We start from the raw sequence: 19,881 nt of genomic DNA, 5'->3' as shown, positions 1-19,881 counted from the left end.
AAACCTCCGCAGGGCCATTGGGAAAGAATCAGTATAGAGGCAAGCAGGTCGAGGTGAAACACATATTGTGGTGAGGCACTTAAGGTTATCCCCCATCTCTTCTTACAGTGTCTGCCAAATTTGAAATGGTCCGAAACAGTCCATGCCAGTACTATAGAAAGGTGGTTTCTGAAGTCTCCGTCTGGCTGGTGGCGGATCTGCCATCTTTGGAATGACACTTGTGACATTCTTTGCATAGATGTTACTGCCTACGGATGGCTTGACATCCTCTTAGTACCCAAAAGATTCTCCTTATTTCCGCAAATACTCTCTCTGGTCCAGGGTGGCAGACCTTGTTATCATAGTTCTTTATTACTAGTTTAGTGACTCTATGATGAGGATCTAGGGTGGATATCTGATGCCTCCAATCCTTTTGCACATGGAGCCGACCACCAACTTTGATAACCAGTTAAGACTCGTCATATTCTGGTGCAAAGGTTAACAGCCTACTGGTTGAGTGTATGGGTCTCTTTGCTTTGAGCAGTTATAATTATGATTTCTGGTAGAGGAGCATTTCTGCGGCCTAATAATCCATTGCCGATGGTTGGTCAGTGGTTTTATGGATTTGAACGGTTGCTTCTATATCACTCGAGGAAGTATAGTTAGCACCCAGACAGCAACATAGTGGGTGCGTCTCAATCAGCTCCCTAATTCAGTAGTCAGGGCACTGATCAGGGAGTCAGCCCATTGACTTGTGTCCTGATCAGTGCCCTGACTACTGAACTAGGGAGCTGATTGAGACGCACCCTCTGTCAGCCCAGATCCAGGCCACATCTGGTAAATGTGGATTCCCGCGTACCAGATGTGGGCCAGATCTGGGCAGACACTATGTTGCTGTCTGGGCAGGATCAGCAATGTTATAGGGGCAGTAAATATGATGTACCTTGGCTCCAGTTGTTGGCTAGCTCTGTAAGCGTTCTATCTTGGGTAAGGTCATCAACTGGGTTGCTTTGCGAATCCGCATACCTCCAGGTACATCCAGTAGTCAGTTCCTAGATCTCTGATATCCTCGTCCCAACAATTGCTTTGAATCTACAGGATTCAGAAGTTATCCATGCCTGGACAGTTGTGGAGTATATCCACATGACCACTGATTTCCAGAGTGAGATCATTTTCAAGGCCAGCTGAGCACCATTCAAAGCCGCACATAATTTCAGTTGGGGAATGGTGTGTCACCTTGGGATTTCGCCATGAATTCGCCATGGGATTTTTGCGCACAAAAACTATTCTTGTCGCTTCATAAAGTTATTGTAGAACCACTGTAGTGAGATGGACTTTGTAAATAAATCTTTAGTATCTTTTATGGGTCTTGAGAGTGTAAAGTAGTGCCAATGGAGGCCTTTCTGAGCCATCGGATTTCAACTAAAATATCTTCATTTGTGTTCCGAAGATGAACGGAGGTCTTACGGGTGTCGAACGACATGAGGGTAAGTAATTAATGACAGAATTTTCATTTTTGGGTGAACTAACCCTTTAAATAATCCTTACATTTTTTTTACACAACTGTTTTCAACATTGATAATAATCATAAATGTTTCTTGAGCAGCAAATCATATTAGAATGATTTTTGAAGATCATGTGACTCTGAAGTCTGGTAGAAAACAAATAGACAAATAGAAAAAGTTATTTTAAATTGTAAAAATATTTCACAATATTACTGTTTTTGCTGTATTTTGGATCAAATAAATGCAGGCTTGATGAGCATAAGAGACTTCTTTCAAACACAATCAAAATAGTACAGTTTTACAGTTTTTTCTGTATTTTTGATCAAATAAATGTAGCCTTGATGAGCATAAGATACTTCTTTCAAAAACATTAAAACTAGTAATGTTCCAAACTTTTTGCAGTACTTATACGGTACTGTATATATATATATATATATATATATATATATATATATGACAGTATGCAAATAACAAATTACACATGCATCCATAAAGGTGTGAGATTGTTGTTCAATTTTACATTTCAAGGCCTTTGTGAGACTGAACTAATTTAAAGTCTCCAGTTCATAGTTCAAATGGCTCCATCTGCTCCCCAAGAAGACCCCAACCTAATCGAGGAGCCGTAATCTTTTTACACACTCGTTTAGGTCAACAGAGAGGGCTCTGTCAGTGGGACTAAGACACCAGTTTAATGCCAACGGAGTATTAAGGAGGATTCTTGGTTCACAGAGATCATCTCCTCATCAGACTACACGACACGCTGTCTGCTGCTTATTCATCTTTTGAGTTTAAACAAACCAATTAGACAAGAGTTACATCAACCGAGTCAAAATAAGGCATGTAAAACTTCTTCAAATCTATTGTTTTGTGTCACCAGTCCGATGGGTTCAAACAAAACAAAGCTTTTCGCAATTAAAAGGTCACTTGATTGTGGTTACATGTTTATGAGCAATCTGACCACCTGTTGTGCTCGTGGCTCCAATGAAAGACCCTCCGCCGCGGTGGAGAGACTACGAGAGAGATGGGTTTAAGATAGCATGTGCTGCTGTCTGGCTTTTGTGTGTGACCTTGCACTGCTTAAGACTTTAATAAGATAGATACACAAATCAAAAGAAAAAAGCAAATCACTGACTTCAGCCCTCTAATTACCAGTAAATCACACAGGGGTCACTAATTAGGCAGAGCTGGATCCAGAGAGCAGCCACCATATGGCACCGGTGTCGTTGTCGGGGCCCGCGCGGCTCCCACAGCCTCACAAGCGGCTAATTGTTTTCTTTCCCTTCTCCCCCTCTTTTCATTTGAGGTCTTTGTTATCTTGGGAGAACACGTTTTATGGTAGGCTAAGCCGCTTAGCTGATTTGAAGTGGGTGCTAGCGGATGCTCGCGGGGGTACAGGAGCAGACAGGACTTCTGCTGAGGTGATGCGTGTTTGTGCTCTGAAAGTTAGAGAGAGTTGGCGTTTGTTGATCTGAGAGTAGCTGTTTGCTCATAAAAAGACAATCTGGTTCATATAGTGTACTCATTAAGAGAAAATTGACATTTTCTGCAGTTTAACATGCAATACTGCATGTAAAACTGTGTGTATTTATTTTATAATATTTTATAGAAGTGTATAATAATGTAAAGTAATATAAAAGTATGAAGGTGCAATGTGCATGGCACACTGTACAAAAATACATAAAACATATTTTGGTAACACTTTACAATAAGGTTCATTAGTTAATAACTAATGCTGAACAGAGGTGTTGTTCATGGTTAGTTAATGTTAACTAATGCATTAACTAATGTTAACTAATACAACCTTATTGTAAAGTGTTACATATATTTTTCTTAAAATGTTTAAAAATGTATTTATTGTTTATGTAAATCAAGCATATAGCAGTTGACATCAGTTGAGTAGATCATAAGTTCAAAACACTAATATTTTATTTGTAATTTTTTAGCATCATACCTTTTGAAATGAAAAATAAAAATAAATAAAATGTTACAACATAAATATTTAAATAAGTTAAAATTTTAAGTTTAAAAAATGCGGGGAAAAAGAAGTGGTGACCAATTACAGCACCAAAAAAACATATTATACTTATAAATTCATATAAATTAACCAAACATATTACTGTTGAATAAACATTTTATATATATAAAAAAAAATCCTTATAGGCAAACATGCCACAGTCAATCATTGTTGAACATCATTTTTGGAGTAAAAACAAGATTTAAATCCAGCAGATTTGACTAACTGGAGCCAATAGAGATTAGCATTGCCTCATCATTACTGTTGGACAGTTGAGGATTAAACAATGATGAAATGCCACAAAACTTTAGGGAAGAATCCCCTAGCAGATGTTCCCTACAGCCTGTGTACTGTACATAAGAAATATGATTAATTTCTTAAAAAAAAAAAAAGAGAGATAGTAGTTGCACATCAAAACTTGTAGATGCATATAAATGTTGGCATTCCTTCATATCTCGTGTTCTGTGTAGTCAAAAGTGAGCAATGACTTTTTGGACCACTGATCATAACAAAAACAGGTGTTGACCCATGAAATCATTATTGATTCCTGAAACTTAGAAAGCACTGGTAGCCAAGTCACCACATATATAACAAAAATCAATCAATAGCTAACTACTGCAAGTTTTGGAGGTGCTAACAAAGTCTTCATTCATGAATATTGAGGGTAAACCAAAGAGAAGAGATGAGAGCATGAGAGAGAGAGCGCTAGATGGAGAGTTATGACTCAACCCCAATCCTTTTGTTTATTCGTTTCTCTCCACACTTGTTGTGGATGGAGCTAATACTGAGTGTGACTGATTGATCCACCCCTAGATGGACAGTAAAGATTAAGAGGATGACAAATAGGCACTTGCTTACACAGCGCTTGCTGCTAATCCCTTTGTCTTCCTTTAGGGAGCCCATGGTAGCCTCAGAGTCACTCACTGTCCGGCATCGCTAGACTCACCAGGAGGAGGTGACAGACCACACGGCACTTTACAAAAGCAGCAGACAAGAAGTTCAACAGGACAGAGATACTCAGAGGATAGAGACCTTGAAGGAACTTGAAGAAACATCTAACATTCTCAAGGCTGGACGGATGTTTTTGAGGACCCTCTAGGATTCCAATTAATCCACCCGGGACAGAAATTTTAACCTTAAAAGCCAGAACCTTCTAAGGGTACACTTCAGGAACAGCTTGTGTGAACTTCTACAGTACATTGAATGGAGGATCCAATGTCAGAAATGTCGATGGTGCAGTTTGTATCCCCAGCAGAGTCTTCCAGGAGCAACTCTACAGATGACAGTCATGAGGGTGAGTAACGTCTTCAATTTGGCTTGTAGAGGACATGGCAAAGACTCTTGCAATCAATGACCTTTCCGACTTCAAATATTTTAACGAAAGTCCTAAAATACTATAGTCTAAAGCAAGGTTTATGTAGACAAAATCTGTATGAAATGGCAGTTTACACACGAAGAAAACACTGTCTCCTAATGATTGGAACAGGAATAAGCGATTGCAACCTGGAATAACAAATAGTTGTTTCCTGTGCCTTCCCAGGTAAAAGCCCCGCTCCTGGCAAGATCCTGAACTCAGGACTTCTTTGTAAAGTGTGTTCGGACACCAGCAGTGGGAAACACTATGGGATATATGCTTGCAATGGTTGCAGTGGCTTTTTCAAGCGCAGTGTGAGGCGCAGACTCATCTACAGGTGAGAAAACACCTTACATATTTAAAATTGGGAGCAGAGAAGATTGAAGGTTAAATACAAAACCAGTGCAATAACATAAACTAAGATTATGATATTGAAATTTACAGATGTCAAGCTGGTACAGGCATGTGTCCCGTGGATAAAGCCCATCGGAATCAGTGCCAGGCTTGTCGCTTAAAGAAATGCCTTCAAGCGGGCATGAACAAGGATGGTGAGTTAGCCTTTAAAGGCATCCTCTTCTTCTCGACTTCTTTCTTTATTGTCTCCGCTTTCTAAACCTTTCCATCCATCTCCTCTCAGCTGTTCAGAATGAGCGTCAGCCCCGCAGCACCGCTCAGGTCAGGTTAGACGCTCTGGATGTGGACAAGGACAAGGAGCACCTCGCCACCACCTTGGAGCCCACTTCCTCATCCACCTGCTCCGTGATCAACCGCCCACTGCTGGGCTCCTCCATCAGCTCCAGCATCAGCTCCACAGATACTAGCCAACACTCCAACAGTCCCAAGAACGGACATCGCTTCATGGTCAGCCTGATGACGGCCGAGACCTGCGCCAAGCTGGAACCAGAGGATGGTAAGGAATGAGACCACCTTGGTCAACCAGCATCACTTGCTAAGTTTTGTTGATATATACCATGTCCGAAAGTTCGGAAAAAGGATAGTAAGAAAGTAAAACTCACTTGAAGTAAAGCTTAGAATTTGTTCTAGATCTTTATGACTTTATGGTGCTTTGGAAGGCAGTCTGAAACCTCCTTACACTATCAGAAAATGTGCAAAAATGTTACCTTTAGTTGTACCTTTAGGCAAATTTGTACCTTATTTGCCCCTAAATAGTTGATAGTAGTACCTTAAGGGTACATATTAATAGTACTGAGGTACTAATATGGCACTTTTAGGGGTTACTTTATGGGCACTCCCTTAATGTGATAAGCTCTAAAGCAGGGGTGTCCAAACTGTTTTTAAAGGGGGCCGGATTCGATATTGTGGACATAGCCGGGGGCCGGTCCCTTTTCTAGCCTATTATATAAATAAATAAATATATATATATATATATATATATATATATATATATATATATATATATATATATATATATATATATATATATATATATATATATATATATATATATATATATGACATGTTTTGTTTCTTTGAAACATGACAGATTTTACAAAAGCTTGAGCTGACAGTAGAGTAGCTTGAGATAGGACACAGGAAATGTAGATATTTAACAATATCTGTAAAACTTTCATCAACCAAAAAGTTTTAATGGGTGAAATTTTAATATTATTACAGAGTTAGAACTCTATTCTTATTTAAATTTAATAAGTGCTCTATTTAGATCACCACAGGTAAAACCACACTACAAAACACGCTTTTGTGACTTGGTATTTCTGTCTTTTTTCTAGTCTAAATATCTAAAAATTCTTAAATCAAGATGCTTTTACTAGGAAAATTACATATTTTTTATTGATTCCTGGGGGAAAAAATCTAAATGAATTGAGTTATTGCTTGAAACAAACTAAATTATCTGCCAATGGATTAGAAAAATAATCTTCCAAAATCTTCCTTAAAGATTCCAAACAGAAACATAATTTTTCTTACCCCATTGCCAGATATATTTGCTTGTTTTAAACAAAAACTCACTTAAATTTTATTTTATTTTCCAGAAAACAAGAAAAAATATCTAATGTCATTTAACTTATCTCGTAACATCTTGATTTAAGATTTTTTTGATATATTTAGACTAGAAACAAGACAAAAATACTAAATGACAGCATTTTTTGCAGTGCACACAAGGCAAAAAGTAATACATACACATTATGTGTTACTACAGTAAATCCATGATAAATTCGAAATGCGAATTGTTGTTTGAAAAGTCTTTTGAATCGGCTCAGCTGATTTGCACGTTAGTGTTGTTGATTAAGTCAGCGCTGTTTAACTGGAAATTAAATCAAATCACAGAGAGATTCGCAGCTCGTACCGGAGACCTCTGTGCCGAACTCGAAAACTTCTCACGAGCTGTTTAGTGGTCGCGTGAACGAGACACTCAGCAGGTAAACACATTTGTTCAGAGTCAGAGCTCGCGAGTTGCGCAGAGCACAAGCAGCGCTGTTTCGTTCTGCTTTGGGCGCTGTTTCCCTGGCCTAAAATCTAGTACTGCCACCTTGCGGTGACATCGTGAAACTGCACGATTTGTAAATGATCCGTGGCGGGCCACATATAATACATTTTAATAGACGCGCTGCGGGCCGTTTGAAATTCATCCCCGGGCCGCATTTGGCCCGCGGGCCGGACTTTGGACACCCCTGCTCTAAAGGTACTTTTTTTCTGGCAGTGTACAAGGTACCTTAATATACAAAATGATACCTGTTAAGTCATTGACTGACTAGGTAACGAGACAGTACTGCCTTCCCAGCAAATGGTGTCGGCCCAGATTTGGCCCACATCTGGTACGCGTGGAATCCACTTGTGTGTTGTGGATCCACATCCACACTGTGTTGCTGTCTGGGTTAGGTTTTGGACACAGTCCATGGCTAAATACTGTAGCATAAATCAGCCTGGACCAGCAGGGAAAGTTAATGTTGGTCTAAGCTGAACAGGCTAATAACTCTTTATCCCCAACTTCATCAGTTCAATATTTTGTATCTAACTGTGTTTACAGTGGATGAGAACATTGATGTGACCAGTAATGAACCTGAAAGGAGTTCTCCGGAGTACGGCAATGCGCTCTACCCCTCGCGCGGCCCTGAGAGTGTGTATGAGACTTCAGCCCGCCTACTCTTCATGTCTGTTAAATGGGCCAAGAATTTGCCAGTGTTTTCCCATCTACCTTTCAGAGACCAGGTGAGAGTCAGGTGCACTATTGTTTCTCACTCTACTGTTTCTTGCCCACAAAGTGAGCTATTTTCAGGCACACGCTATATTAATCGACAGGTTCATTTATCTGCCAATGCCACTCAAAATAACAAATATTGTTGATACATCACCCTAACAATCTATCACCATTTCTTGTGATTCTAGGTGATTCTACTTGAGGAAGCGTGGAGTGAGCTTTTTCTTCTGTGTGCAATTCAGTGGTCGCTACCTCTGGACAACTGCCCCCTGCTGTCCCTGCCTGACCTCTCACCCCCAGGACACGGCAAGGGAAGCCCCTCCGCCTCGGACCTGAGGGTCCTACAAGAAGTGTTTACCCGCTTCAAGCCTCTGCAAGTGGATCCAACTGAGTTTGCATGCTTGAAAGCCATTGTTTTGTTTAAACCAGGTAGGTTTTTCCCTCTTCTTGCCACAAGGGGGCATAAATGATAGCATGATAACATTCCCAAAACTAAACTGGTGTTCTGAGTGAGTAATGTTGGCATTCTGTAACAGAAACACGAGGACTTAAAGACCCAGAACAAGTGGAGAATCTACAAGATCAATCCCAAGTGCTGCTAGCTCAACATATCCACACTCTTTACCCCAATCAAGTCGCCAGGTGAGCAAATACACACACACACACACACACACACACACACACACACACACACACACACACACACACACACACACACACACACACACACACACACACACACACACACACACACACACACACACACACACACACACACACACACACACACACGACATAAGCACGACATTTACATAAAGAAGTTAAAAGGTATTTTTGAGAATAGACACCACTAACAATTTTTTTTATTTTTTTTACGAATCTCTGTCTTTAGGTTTGGCAGACTATTACTTCTCCTTCCATCCCTTCACTTTGTGAGTTCCGAAAGAATCGAGCACCTTTTCTTCCAAAGAACCATCGGGAACACGCCCATGGAGAAACTGCTGTGTGACATGTTCAAAAACTGAGGAGCTTTTCTGAAAGACTGTTTGTAGAGGAACAAAATCCTCTAGACTTCAGGTGCTTTGCTTTACTGCCATGCTAGTTAGAGTACTATGCCAATGAATCTGCCTAAATGCTAAAAAAAGCACAAATGTATTTATTATTTTGCATAGGTTGCTTATTTTTCTCATTATGTATATTTGTATGTCTCTTTTTATTTGTGTTATTGTAGTTTTTGTACTCATAATAATGCTCATAAGTCTATGCATCTTCATTATGTGACACAGCCTGGTTATGTATATAATGCAAATTGCCTTCCAATGTCATTATAATTCAAGATTATTTAGAATGTGTTTGATGATCAGTTTAATTAAAGTTTGAAAGAAATTGTTAATTGGTAAAAGTTGGAAGATATGTTTCATATTTGTAGTTATAAATAAAATGTATTATTGATCTTCTTGATTTTTTTTTATTTCCAGAAACTGGAATCTATCTATCTATCTATCTATCTATCTATCTATCTATCTATCTATCTATCTATCTATCTATCTATCTATCTATCTATCTATCTATCTATCTATCTATCTATCTATCTATCTATCTATCTATCTATCTATCTATCTATCTATCTATCTATCTATCTATCTGTCAGTTTCTCTCGCAGTGTAGCATAATATTTTGGGGTTCGCTTTATTATAATGGAAGAATTATGGAAGTAAACAATAAGCGAAAGGTTCACACTATGAATGCAATAATAAGCATTTTCAAAAACAGGCCTACAATAAGATGATATTATTCTACTCACACCACGTCAACCATCGGACAAAGACATCTAAAAATGTAAAAGCATTAACAAATTACTATAACTGAGTAATTTTATATCGACAGCAATATTGAGGATGTGTTAAATAGCTAATGTAGCCTACACTCTAAAAAAAAAGGTTCTATATGGCACCAAAAATGGTTCTTGGCTCGTAATCATAGGGGAACCTTTTTTAGTGCTATATAGAGGTGCTATATAGCACCTTAGTCAAAGAACCTCTGAAGAACCGCTGAAGAACCGCTGAAGAACCTCTGAAGAACCGCTGAAGAACCTCTGAAGAACCGCTGAAGCACCAAAATTGGTGCTATATAGCACTAAAAAAGGTTCCCCTATGATTACGAGCCTTTTTTTAGAGTGTATATGTCTGTATTATATAACACGTTGCCTTAATAATAAAAATATTAACTAACTAAAACATTGAGTGATAATATTTCAAAGTGATTTCCTTCATTTTTGACAGACAATATTGTATTTACTTGCTTTAGAAACATGCCAGTGAATGATTAGAAGTGAAAAGGAGGTTTACCCTTTTAACGCATCCGTGTGAAAACAAACCTGCAAAGAGACATCATGAGGATTTGGGGAGGAAACAAGATTTTTAGTGCATTCAGGTGAATTATTCATAGGATATATTGTCAATTAAATCGGTAGAGCACAACACAAATGTGCAATATATGCCTACTAAATTAAACATGGTTTTACTATATAAAACCAAAAAAACGAGGAAAAGAAATGAAGCGACTGTAAAGAGCTCTTGCTAATCAAAACGTACGCAGTAGGCTCGTTAGAAAAAAGGTGGATACACTACAATATGTTATTGAAATAACAATTTTTCATACTAATAAAAAAATTACCTTTCCAAACACGATGCATGTCACTTCCGTTACTATAGAGGGCGCCGTTGCATTGCCCTCAGCACATGACGTGACGTCCCGTTAGACATCGCAAAACGCGGAAGTGCTTCTTGTTTTGACTGTCCATGGTCCATGCACTGACCGTAAAAAGCCTTTTTTAACATTAATAAACGACCATAGTCATCACGGAGGGAGCGAGGTCTATCCCGACACGGCATGACGATGTTCGGGAAGTCTTCGGGTTATGAGTATCAGTGTCTGTCGCAGAGAGATCAGTTGTACAGTGATAATCCTGGACTGTTTTCATCTCATGCTGAATTCACTCACAGTCACGATCACAGAGGACATTCTTTTGATTATGTCCCTAAAGTCTCGCAAAACGACTTCACAGGTATTCACTCTGCGTTATAGTAACTACGCTGTACATAAGTAAATATGATGCTTTATGATAGTAAGACTGCACACTGTATGTGTGGATATATATTTACATGTTTGGAAACATTGCTATTTTTTTTGTTTTTGAAATTAGTCTCTTATGCTCATCAAGCCTGCATTTATTTGATCAACATTTTACATTGTATAATATATTTTTTTCTATTGTAAAATACTTTAAAATATAATTTATTTCTGTGATGCAAAGCGGAATTTTCAGCATCATTACTCCAGTCTGTCACGTGACCTTTCAGAAATCATTCTAATATGATGATTTATTATCAATGTTGGAAACAGTTGGGCTGCTTAATATTTTTTTATAACCTTTTTTCAGGGTTCTTTGATGAAAAAAAAATGTGTTAAATTGATAAAAAGGGATCGTAAAGATGTATATTGTTAGAAAATATTTCTATTTTGAATAAATGCTGCTCTTTTTAACTTTTTATTCACCAATGAATCCTGAAAAAAAAGTATCACAGGTTCCAAAAAAATATTAAGCAGCACGACTGTTTCCAACATTGATATTAACGGAGTATCAAATCAGCAATGTGACCCTGAAGACTGGAGTAATGATGCTGAAAATTCAGCTTTGCATCACAGAAATAAATTATATTTTAAAGTATATTAAAATAGAAAACTATTATTTTAAATTGTAATAATATTTCACAATATTACTGTTTTTTTTCTGTATTTTTGATGAGCATAAGAGACTTCTTTCAAAAGCATTAAAACTAGTAATGTTTCCAAACTTTTGACCGGCGTGTGTGTGTGTGTGTTTTCTTTATTTCAGATAAAACTCAAGGATTGTTGTCCTGGATTTGCAACCTGATCGTTACATTCCTGGTTTTCCTGCTTACTTTCATAACTTTTCCCATATCTGGATGGTTTGTCCTAAAGGTCCGTTCTAAGCACATTATTAGCAGAGTTTTAGTCTTTGTTAAGCACTTATTAAATATACAGTATTATTTTCAGGTTGTACCAAACTACGAGAGGATAGTTGTTTTTCGTCTGGGTCGGATCCGTCCTCCTAAAGGCCCAGGAGTGGTTCTGGTTCTGCCCTTGATTGATCAGTGGCAGAGAGTTGACCTGCGGACCAGAGCCTTTAACGTCCCACCATGCAAGGTCAATTAAAAAAACTGTGCTTTTTTTAAAAACTCATCTTTGTATATACCAAGTATTTTGACATTCCCACACTTTTTCTGCCAAAAGGTAACCACCAAAGACGGCGGTCTGGTGTCAGTTGGAGCGGATATCCAGTTCCGGATCTGGAGTCCGGTGATGTCAGTGGTGGCCGTGCAGGATCTGAACGCCTCCACCCGTCTCACTGCACAGAACGCCATGATGCAGACCTTGAGCAAAAAGACCCTGAGGGAGATACAGACAGAGAGAATCAAACTAGGGGAACATCTCGGGGTGAGAGAAATCAAAGAAATATTACACTTTTAACCACTGAATTTTTCTTTTTCAAGATTAAGCTTTTTTGCTTGTGTGATGCAGATGGATATGAATGAGATGACGAAGCCATGGGGGCTGGAGGTGGACCGTGTGGAGCTGATCCTGGAGGGTGTGCTCCGGGAACCAGACGGGGGTCACTCTGGGCCCTTAATTATGCCCCCCTCTGTCCCAGGGCTGGAAGGTCTCACCGGACCCATACAGCAGCTTGCAATGCATTTCCTAAACCAGACGGCTACGTCTCAATGCAGTCAAGGTGATGTTAGAATCCTCCACATATTCATGAACATGCAAAAATCATGAAAAAGATCAATATCGTAAAAAAAAAAAAAAAGGTTGATTTCTGAAGTTAGAAACGTCAAGACTAACTTTGAAAATTGGTTTGACAAAGTCTTCTTTAAAGGTATTTTAAGTCACAAGGTAAGGTTATTGTCTTATGTACAGGGTTTAACATTAACACTCGCCAACCCGTTTAATGCGGGTGTATTTCAGCAGTGGCGTGTAATGCAGTTTTTTTTTTTTTTTTATCCTTTTTTTTTCCAGGAAGGTCCCATTGAGATTAAAATAAATCTCTTCTTCCAGGGAGTCCTGGCCAAGATGGCCCTAATAAAATTTCACATAAACATATAACATATAACACACATGATAAGCTAAAACATTCAACATAAATCACCAAATGAATTAAAACCGCAACATGATTCAATCATTTTACACTGCAATAGATGTTTGAACATATTAAAATAAGGAATTGTTTCTAATGGGGTAGTAACTTGAAATTCATTCCATAACCATGGAGCATAATAGGAGAAAGATGATTTTCCATGCTCCGAGTGTATCCTAGGTACTACTAATTTAATCCCATTAGATGATCTAGTGCTATAGTTCTTTCGACATAGGCATAAAAGACTAGTAATGTAATTTGGAAGCATACCTAATAATATCTTTACAACATATATTAACATATGTGATTTCCTTCTTTGATATAAAGACGACCAACCTACATTATTGTATAACAAACAGTGATGAGTATGTGAACAAGCATTTGTTATAAAACGCAGTGCAGAATGATAAACACCATCCAGCCTTTCAATAAATGTATAGAAGCATGCATATAAATAACATCTCCATAGTCTAAAATAGGTAAAAAAGTACTCTGTATAATTCGCCTTCTTGCTCCAAAGGAAAAAAAAAACCTAATCTTGGTTTAAGTCTTTTCACCACGTAATCAATATGTATATCAAAAGCTAATTTCTCATCAAGCCATATTCCTAAGTGTATATAGGTTGGTACCCTTTCTATATGTAGGTCATCAATTGTAAGAATAGGCGAGACAGAGATCATAGAGCGGCTGTGTGTAAAAATAATATACTTCGTTTTCTTTACATTTAGCACTAATTTCAATTTTAATAAATTACGCTGAAAAGTATAAAAAGAGTCCAGAATTTCAATAGCTTGAGATGGAGAGGATGCAGTCACTCCTACTAGCAAATTTGGCAGGTTTAATATTATATATATATAATATAGGCTGTACATTTTTCAATTATAGTCTTTTAACTCTAACGGGTCTGCACAGTTTTGAGGCCCTTTAGAAGTTTTGACATGCTCTGACATTTGTGCTTTTTTCAGTTGCTTATAAACATATTAATGGCAAAAGTGTACATGCTTGTATTTTTGAGAGAATAACGTTTATGCGTGATTTTTGAAAAAACAAAACTTACTTTGTATGTCACTGAATAGATATGTGTCCACAAGACTTTTGACTAATGGGTGTTGTTGCCTAGACTTTTTGCTCCAAACTGATGTGAGAATCATTGAGCCTACTCATTCACATAAAACAATTTATTGATAAAAATGTTGTAAGACACTTTTTCTTTACAAAGGCCGTACGTGAAGGGGTGTGAATGATCATGAATAATGCTGTGATTTACAACTGAGGAGACAAAGAACCGCATAATTAGCCGCATAATGAGCCGCATAATGAATGATCCTTTGAGTCAGGTAGGCTATGTGAGAGGGAGCTAAGGAACAGGACAAAGGAAATATATTTTTTGTAGTTTATTTAGAATATAGTTAACAATATAGAGTGAGAGCCAAAGGCACTGTCCTATGTGGACCAGTATCAGGTCACTATGATTCTCAAATCTGTGAGATAAAAGGAAGAAAATCAACTATTGTATTAACCTTAATGTCCACTCTTAACAGAAAACATGATTGCTGATATTGCACAGCATGTGAACAAAATTTTGAATAGGCCTATTATATTAAATTATATGCAGTACCAGTCAAACGATTGAACACATTACTATTTTTAATGTTTTTGAAAGAAGTCTCATGCTCATCAAGCCTGCATTTATTTCATCATAAATACAGAAAAAAAAACATTCATATTGTGAAATATTATTACAATTTAAAATAATGGTTTTCTATTTTAATATACTTTAAAATATAATTTATTTCGGTGATGTAAAACATTTCAGCATCATTATTCCAGTCTTTGGTGTCACATGATCGTTCAGAAATCATTCTAATATGCTGATTTATTATCAATGTTGGAAACTGCTGTGCTGCTTAATATTTTTTATAACCTGTGATACTTTTTTCAGGATTCTTGGATGAATAAATTAAGTAATGGCTGATGAAAATTCAGCTTTGCATCACAGTATTTACAGTATATTAAAATAGAAATAGGATTTTTTCTGTATTTTTGGTCAAATAAATGCATGAGCATAAGAGAGTTTTCAAAAACGTTTGACTGGTACTGAATTTATAGGATCTGAGCAGAAATTTACACTAGGCTATTTTACAGTAAAAACTTCATAATCTATCCAAAACAGGCCAAATAAATCTTGTCTAAACCGTCTTACGTCTGACATTTTATGTTGCAGCAGGATTCATATGTAAACGGTCATTTTACAGTTTAATATTCACAGACACTGACAGAATAAACACCTCCCAATCCTCGCCTGGATCCGTTGCTCTTAGAAATAAACAGCTTTTCTTCTGAGGTAAATTATTCCAGGATTATTATTCCTCACAGAGTCTCAAAACGATGTAAAGTCCATGAATGAATCACACTAAACATGATGTGTTTATTCGAGTTGATGTGGGCGGGGATATATTTCCATTGATCGCGTCAGTATTTGACTTTCAAAAGAACGCGCGCTCCGTGGGCGTGGCCGCATTAGTGGATAATGAGACAATCGTGGATGTCTGACATCGCTCTCTTTTCAAACAGATTACATAAACAGGGAATATTTGTTTTCGATTTGATTGACATTATTTAAAACGTGACATTTTAACATTTCTTTAGACATACGTCTCATGTTTGTGTGACAAGTATTCACTAAGTTACAGTTCAGGCTTGAATTTCGGCGTGGGTTTGCACGTATTGTGCATAATATTAATTATAAAATGATAAAATCATCTGCCGTATGGCTAAATGTAAATTCACCTATGATGAAATATTTTCAAGCCATCATAATAAAAAATCCCATTTTGTGGTTCCTTCCAGATACATTGAGCTTCGCAGATGAGCTGCATTCAGTTTCAGCTGTGAGTTTCAGCAGTGTGGATGGACTGATGGATGGGGTCAGATCAGTGCTGTCAGAGGAGCTGGTTCATCAGGTGGGAGCCTGTTACCACTTTCAGATCACCACTGACTCTGGACAGACCAACAGCTACTATGTGGACCTGACACAAGGTAAGACTGAAGCCCCGTTCACACCGCCAGCGATTTTGTCGCTGTTTATATAAACCAGAAAAAGCCAGTTTACCAATGCTATTTCACTGTCTACAGCTGGTGTAGTGCCTGCTATTGGTATTCTAAACTTATTTTGGAGAAATATCAGGAAGGAGCTGTGGCTTAGTGACGATGCTCATTTGATGATTCGGTTTCGAGCCTGGCTTGCAACATCTCTGAAATCCTTTCTACTATAATTTCCTGATGCTACTCTACTATTAATCATTAAAAATGAGGGGAAAACACAAATAAGTCAGAGGCAGATCAGGGATATTATCATTAACAAACTAAAACTATTAAAAACATTTCTGTAAATTGAAATAAAGTAAAATATAAAACTTAAAAAGTTGCCATGGCATTAAACTGAAATAAGTTTAAGATGAAGCACAAAAAATTATTAGCTGGAAATAAAATCTAAAACTGAAATAAAAATAAATCAAACCTATAAACCTTTTTAAAAACTAAAATGATAAAAGCACATGAAATTAGTGCTGTCAAATTGATTATTCACGTTTAATCGCATCTAACATAAGTTGTGTGTGTGTGTGTGTATATTATACATATATACAGTATATAATATACAGTTTTGTATATATATACAGTTTTGCTCAAAAGTTTACACACACCTTGCAGGATCTGTGAAAATAAAGAAAATAAGAGGGATCATACAAAATGATTGTTATTTTTTATTTATTACTGTCCTGAATAAGATATTTTACATAAAAGATGTTTACATATAGTCCACAAGATTAAAGAATAGCTGAATTTATTAAAATGATCCCGTTCAAAAGTTTATGAACCCTTGACTCTTAATACTGTGTGTCGTTCCCTGGATGATCCACGGCTGTTTTTGTGTTTTGTGAAATGTTCTTGAGTCCCTTGTTTGTCCTGAGCAGTTAAACTGACCAACGTTCTTCAGGAAAGTCCAAAATTCTTCCAAATTCTTCAGTTTTCCAGCATCTTTTGCATATTTGAACCCTTTTCAGCAGTGACTGTATGCATTTAAGATCCAAATATTAATAATTAAAACTATAATGCAAAAATATAAACTAAAATATGTGTTACTACTGAAACATCAGGTAAGATTATTGAATGGTGAATACCTGTATAATGTCAGCAGCCATATCTCCCTGTAACCCGAGACCCAAGCTAAGCAGGGCTGGGCCTGGTCAGTGCCTTGATGGGAGACCTCCTGGGAAAAACCAGGTTTTTGCTGGAAGAGGTGTTAGTGAGGCCAGCAGGGGGCGCTCACCCTGTTGTCTGTGTGGGTCCTAACACCCCAGTGTAGTGATGGGGACACTATACTGTAACAAGCACCGTCCTTCGGGTGAGACGTTAAACTGAGGTCCTGACTCTGTGGTCATTAAAAATCCCAGGATGTCCTTCGATAAAGAGTAGGGGTGTAACCCCGGCATCCTGGCCAAATTTGCCCATTGGCCCCTGTCCATCATGGCCTCCTATATATATGATGGGCTTCATCACCCTGTCTCCTCTCCACCTATAAGCTGGTGTGTGGTGGGCGTTCTGGCGCAATATGGCTGCCGTCACATCATCCAGGTGGATGCTGCACATTGGTGGTGGTTGAGGAGATTCCCACCTTCTATATGTAAAGCGCTTTGAGTACCCAGAAAAGCGCTATATAAATGTAACTAATTAATTATTGTTATAATTATTATCTGGTTGCCTAGAAAAAGAGTACAAGAAATGCATTTCTACACTGTGGTAATCATGGTACTCATACACAAAGTATATGATTACATGCAGAGAAAGTTAATAACCATGTATTAAGATTTGGATTGACTGCCCCATTTGGGAATGGTCTCTAGACCGTTTGTGCATTGTAGTGAAATCCCCTGAATGCTGCCTCAGCGGTTCACTGTGTTCTGTGTTCAGGACATGGAGCGTGTGGTGTGGGCGTCCTGCCAAGAGAGCCGGATGTTTCTCTGAGCATGAGCGAGCAGGATCTGCTGGCCATGTTCCAGGGCGACCTGAGACCGTTCGCCGCCTACAGCAGCGGCAAACTGAGGGTACAGGGAGACCTGAACACCGCCATGAAGCTAGAGACTCTCATCAAACACCTCAAGAAAACATGACATGATTTATAATGCTTTCGTTTGAAGTGCTTTCAATTGACCTTTGTAAAGAATTGAAGATTTACACTGTGTTTAAATGCTTAAATACAGGGCTTAACTTATATTTTTCATACATTTTATTGTGAATGCATTCAAAGCATTTCACTTCCTAGTGTGTCAGTGTTGTTGTTGTTGTTGTTGTTGTTTAATTATTTATTACAAGCATTTCAATTTATGTATTTACACAGTAGATTGTTGATTCAAAATCTATTTATGACTGACTTGTCTTGAAATCACGAAAATATATTTTCTAATAAATGAATATTATACTAGTCCGGTGAGTCTTGGATCATTGCACACACACTTAGCAACATCCTTGAGTTGTGTTTATGGGCAGATTCGTTGTCTTGTCCAAGGCTGACTGTCTCTCCACCTTTGACCCCCATATATTTGGTGCCCTTGTACAACTATTTATACAGAAAACATAAGAAGTTTATTCCACTATGAGCAATTCGGTGTATATTTGTTCATTTAATTGAGTATTCAACAATATATATATATATATATATGTATGTCATGTCAAACCAATTAATTTGAAATGCATTTATTATTATTATTATTAATTTATAATTTAATAGGGTTCTTCCGATGTCCTTGGCATTTTATATTTCTGTAAAAAAAGTAGGCTGTCAAATCGATTGATCGCATACAAAATAAAAGTTTGTGTTTACATAATATATGTGTGTGCACTGTGTATAATTATGTATGTATGTATATATAAATACACACGCATACATGTATATATTTAAGAAAAATTTTTTTTTATATAAAACATTTATATATAATATAAATATGTATACAGTATATACATGCAAATATTTCTTAAATATATACGTATGTATTTATACATACATAATAATTATATAAATTATATATATATATATATATATATATATATATATATATATATATATATATATATATATATATATATATATATATATATATATATATATATATATATATATATATATATATATAATAACATAATAACTTGTATATATACATACATACATAATATGTGAATTAGCACTTTTGAATGATTTACATTTAAAATATTTTAAACAGTTCCACCCACTCCCGCAAAATTGCTGTTTTTAATATTTTTGATAAAATAAATGCAACCTTTTTCAAAACATTAAAAGTAATCTACTGATCTCAAAATTGTCTGTTTTTCAGAGAATTCATTCTTAAAAATAAATAAATATTAAATAACATAACAAATATTTAAAAAAGAATTACACACAGATTTTGGGTCAGAGGGTCCTAGAAAATGCATATTTATATTATTACTATTACATCTTTTTATTTCATTTAGCAGAAATATAAAAGGCCAAGGACATCAGAAGAACCCTATTTAAAATGATAAATGCATTAACAAAAATATATATATATATATATAATTTACATGAAAATAATAGAA

The 19,881-nt window shown here is 36.8% G+C and overlaps 2 protein-coding genes across 2 annotated transcripts; both read left to right on the top strand.

Annotated features, from left to right (window-relative positions):
• The first annotated feature begins 4,239 nt into the window (after window positions 1–4,239).
• On the top strand, window positions 4,240–9,487 carry nr2e3 (nuclear receptor subfamily 2, group E, member 3). The gene is made up of 8 exons (XM_079809015.1): window positions 4,240–4,792; window positions 5,039–5,189; window positions 5,297–5,400; window positions 5,490–5,762; window positions 7,857–8,038; window positions 8,216–8,456; window positions 8,564–8,669; window positions 8,920–9,487. Exons 1-8 carry the CDS (start codon window positions 4,702–4,704, stop codon window positions 9,050–9,052), a joined length of 1,281 nt encoding a protein of 426 aa, XP_079665141.1. The 5' UTR covers window positions 4,240–4,701; the 3' UTR covers window positions 9,053–9,487.
• Window positions 9,488–10,785: 1,298 nt separating this feature from the next.
• stoml1 (stomatin (EPB72)-like 1) lies at window positions 10,786–18,729 on the top strand. Its single transcript, XM_079808979.1, has 7 exons — window positions 10,786–11,094; window positions 11,926–12,032; window positions 12,108–12,257; window positions 12,345–12,548; window positions 12,633–12,843; window positions 16,099–16,287; window positions 18,220–18,729. The coding sequence occupies exons 1-7, from the start codon at window positions 10,920–10,922 to the stop codon at window positions 18,417–18,419; spliced, it is 1,236 nt and encodes a 411-aa protein (XP_079665105.1). The 5' UTR covers window positions 10,786–10,919; the 3' UTR covers window positions 18,420–18,729.
• The last annotated feature ends 1,152 nt before the right edge of the window (window positions 18,730–19,881 follow it).

This window comes from Gobio gobio (assembly GCF_949357685.1).
Source record: "Gobio gobio genome assembly, chromosome: 25".
Classification (NCBI taxonomy): Eukaryota; Metazoa; Chordata; class Actinopteri; order Cypriniformes; family Gobionidae; genus Gobio; species Gobio gobio.
The sequence above is the reverse complement of the archived record's forward strand: the minus strand, read 5'-3'. Positions and strand labels throughout refer to the sequence as shown.

Bases quoted from the DNA above. Each gene is read 5' to 3' on its own strand.
- nr2e3 (XM_079809015.1), top strand. From the start codon at position 4,702: ATGGAGGATCCAATGTCAGAAATGTCGATGGTGCAGTTTGTATCCCCA. The intron at 4,793-5,038 runs GTGAGTAACGTC...GTGCCTTCCCAG, and splicing joins TACAGATGACAGTCATGAGG to GTAAAAGCCCCGCTCCTGGC. The intron at 8,039-8,215 runs GTGAGAGTCAGG...TTGTGATTCTAG, and splicing joins ATCTACCTTTCAGAGACCAG to GTGATTCTACTTGAGGAAGC.
- stoml1 (XM_079808979.1), top strand. From the start codon at position 10,920: ATGACGATGTTCGGGAAGTCTTCGGGTTATGAGTATCAGTGTCTGTCG. The intron at 12,033-12,107 runs GTCCGTTCTAAG...TATTATTTTCAG, and splicing joins CTGGATGGTTTGTCCTAAAG to GTTGTACCAAACTACGAGAG. The intron at 12,549-12,632 runs GTGAGAGAAATC...TGTGTGATGCAG, and splicing joins AACTAGGGGAACATCTCGGG to ATGGATATGAATGAGATGAC.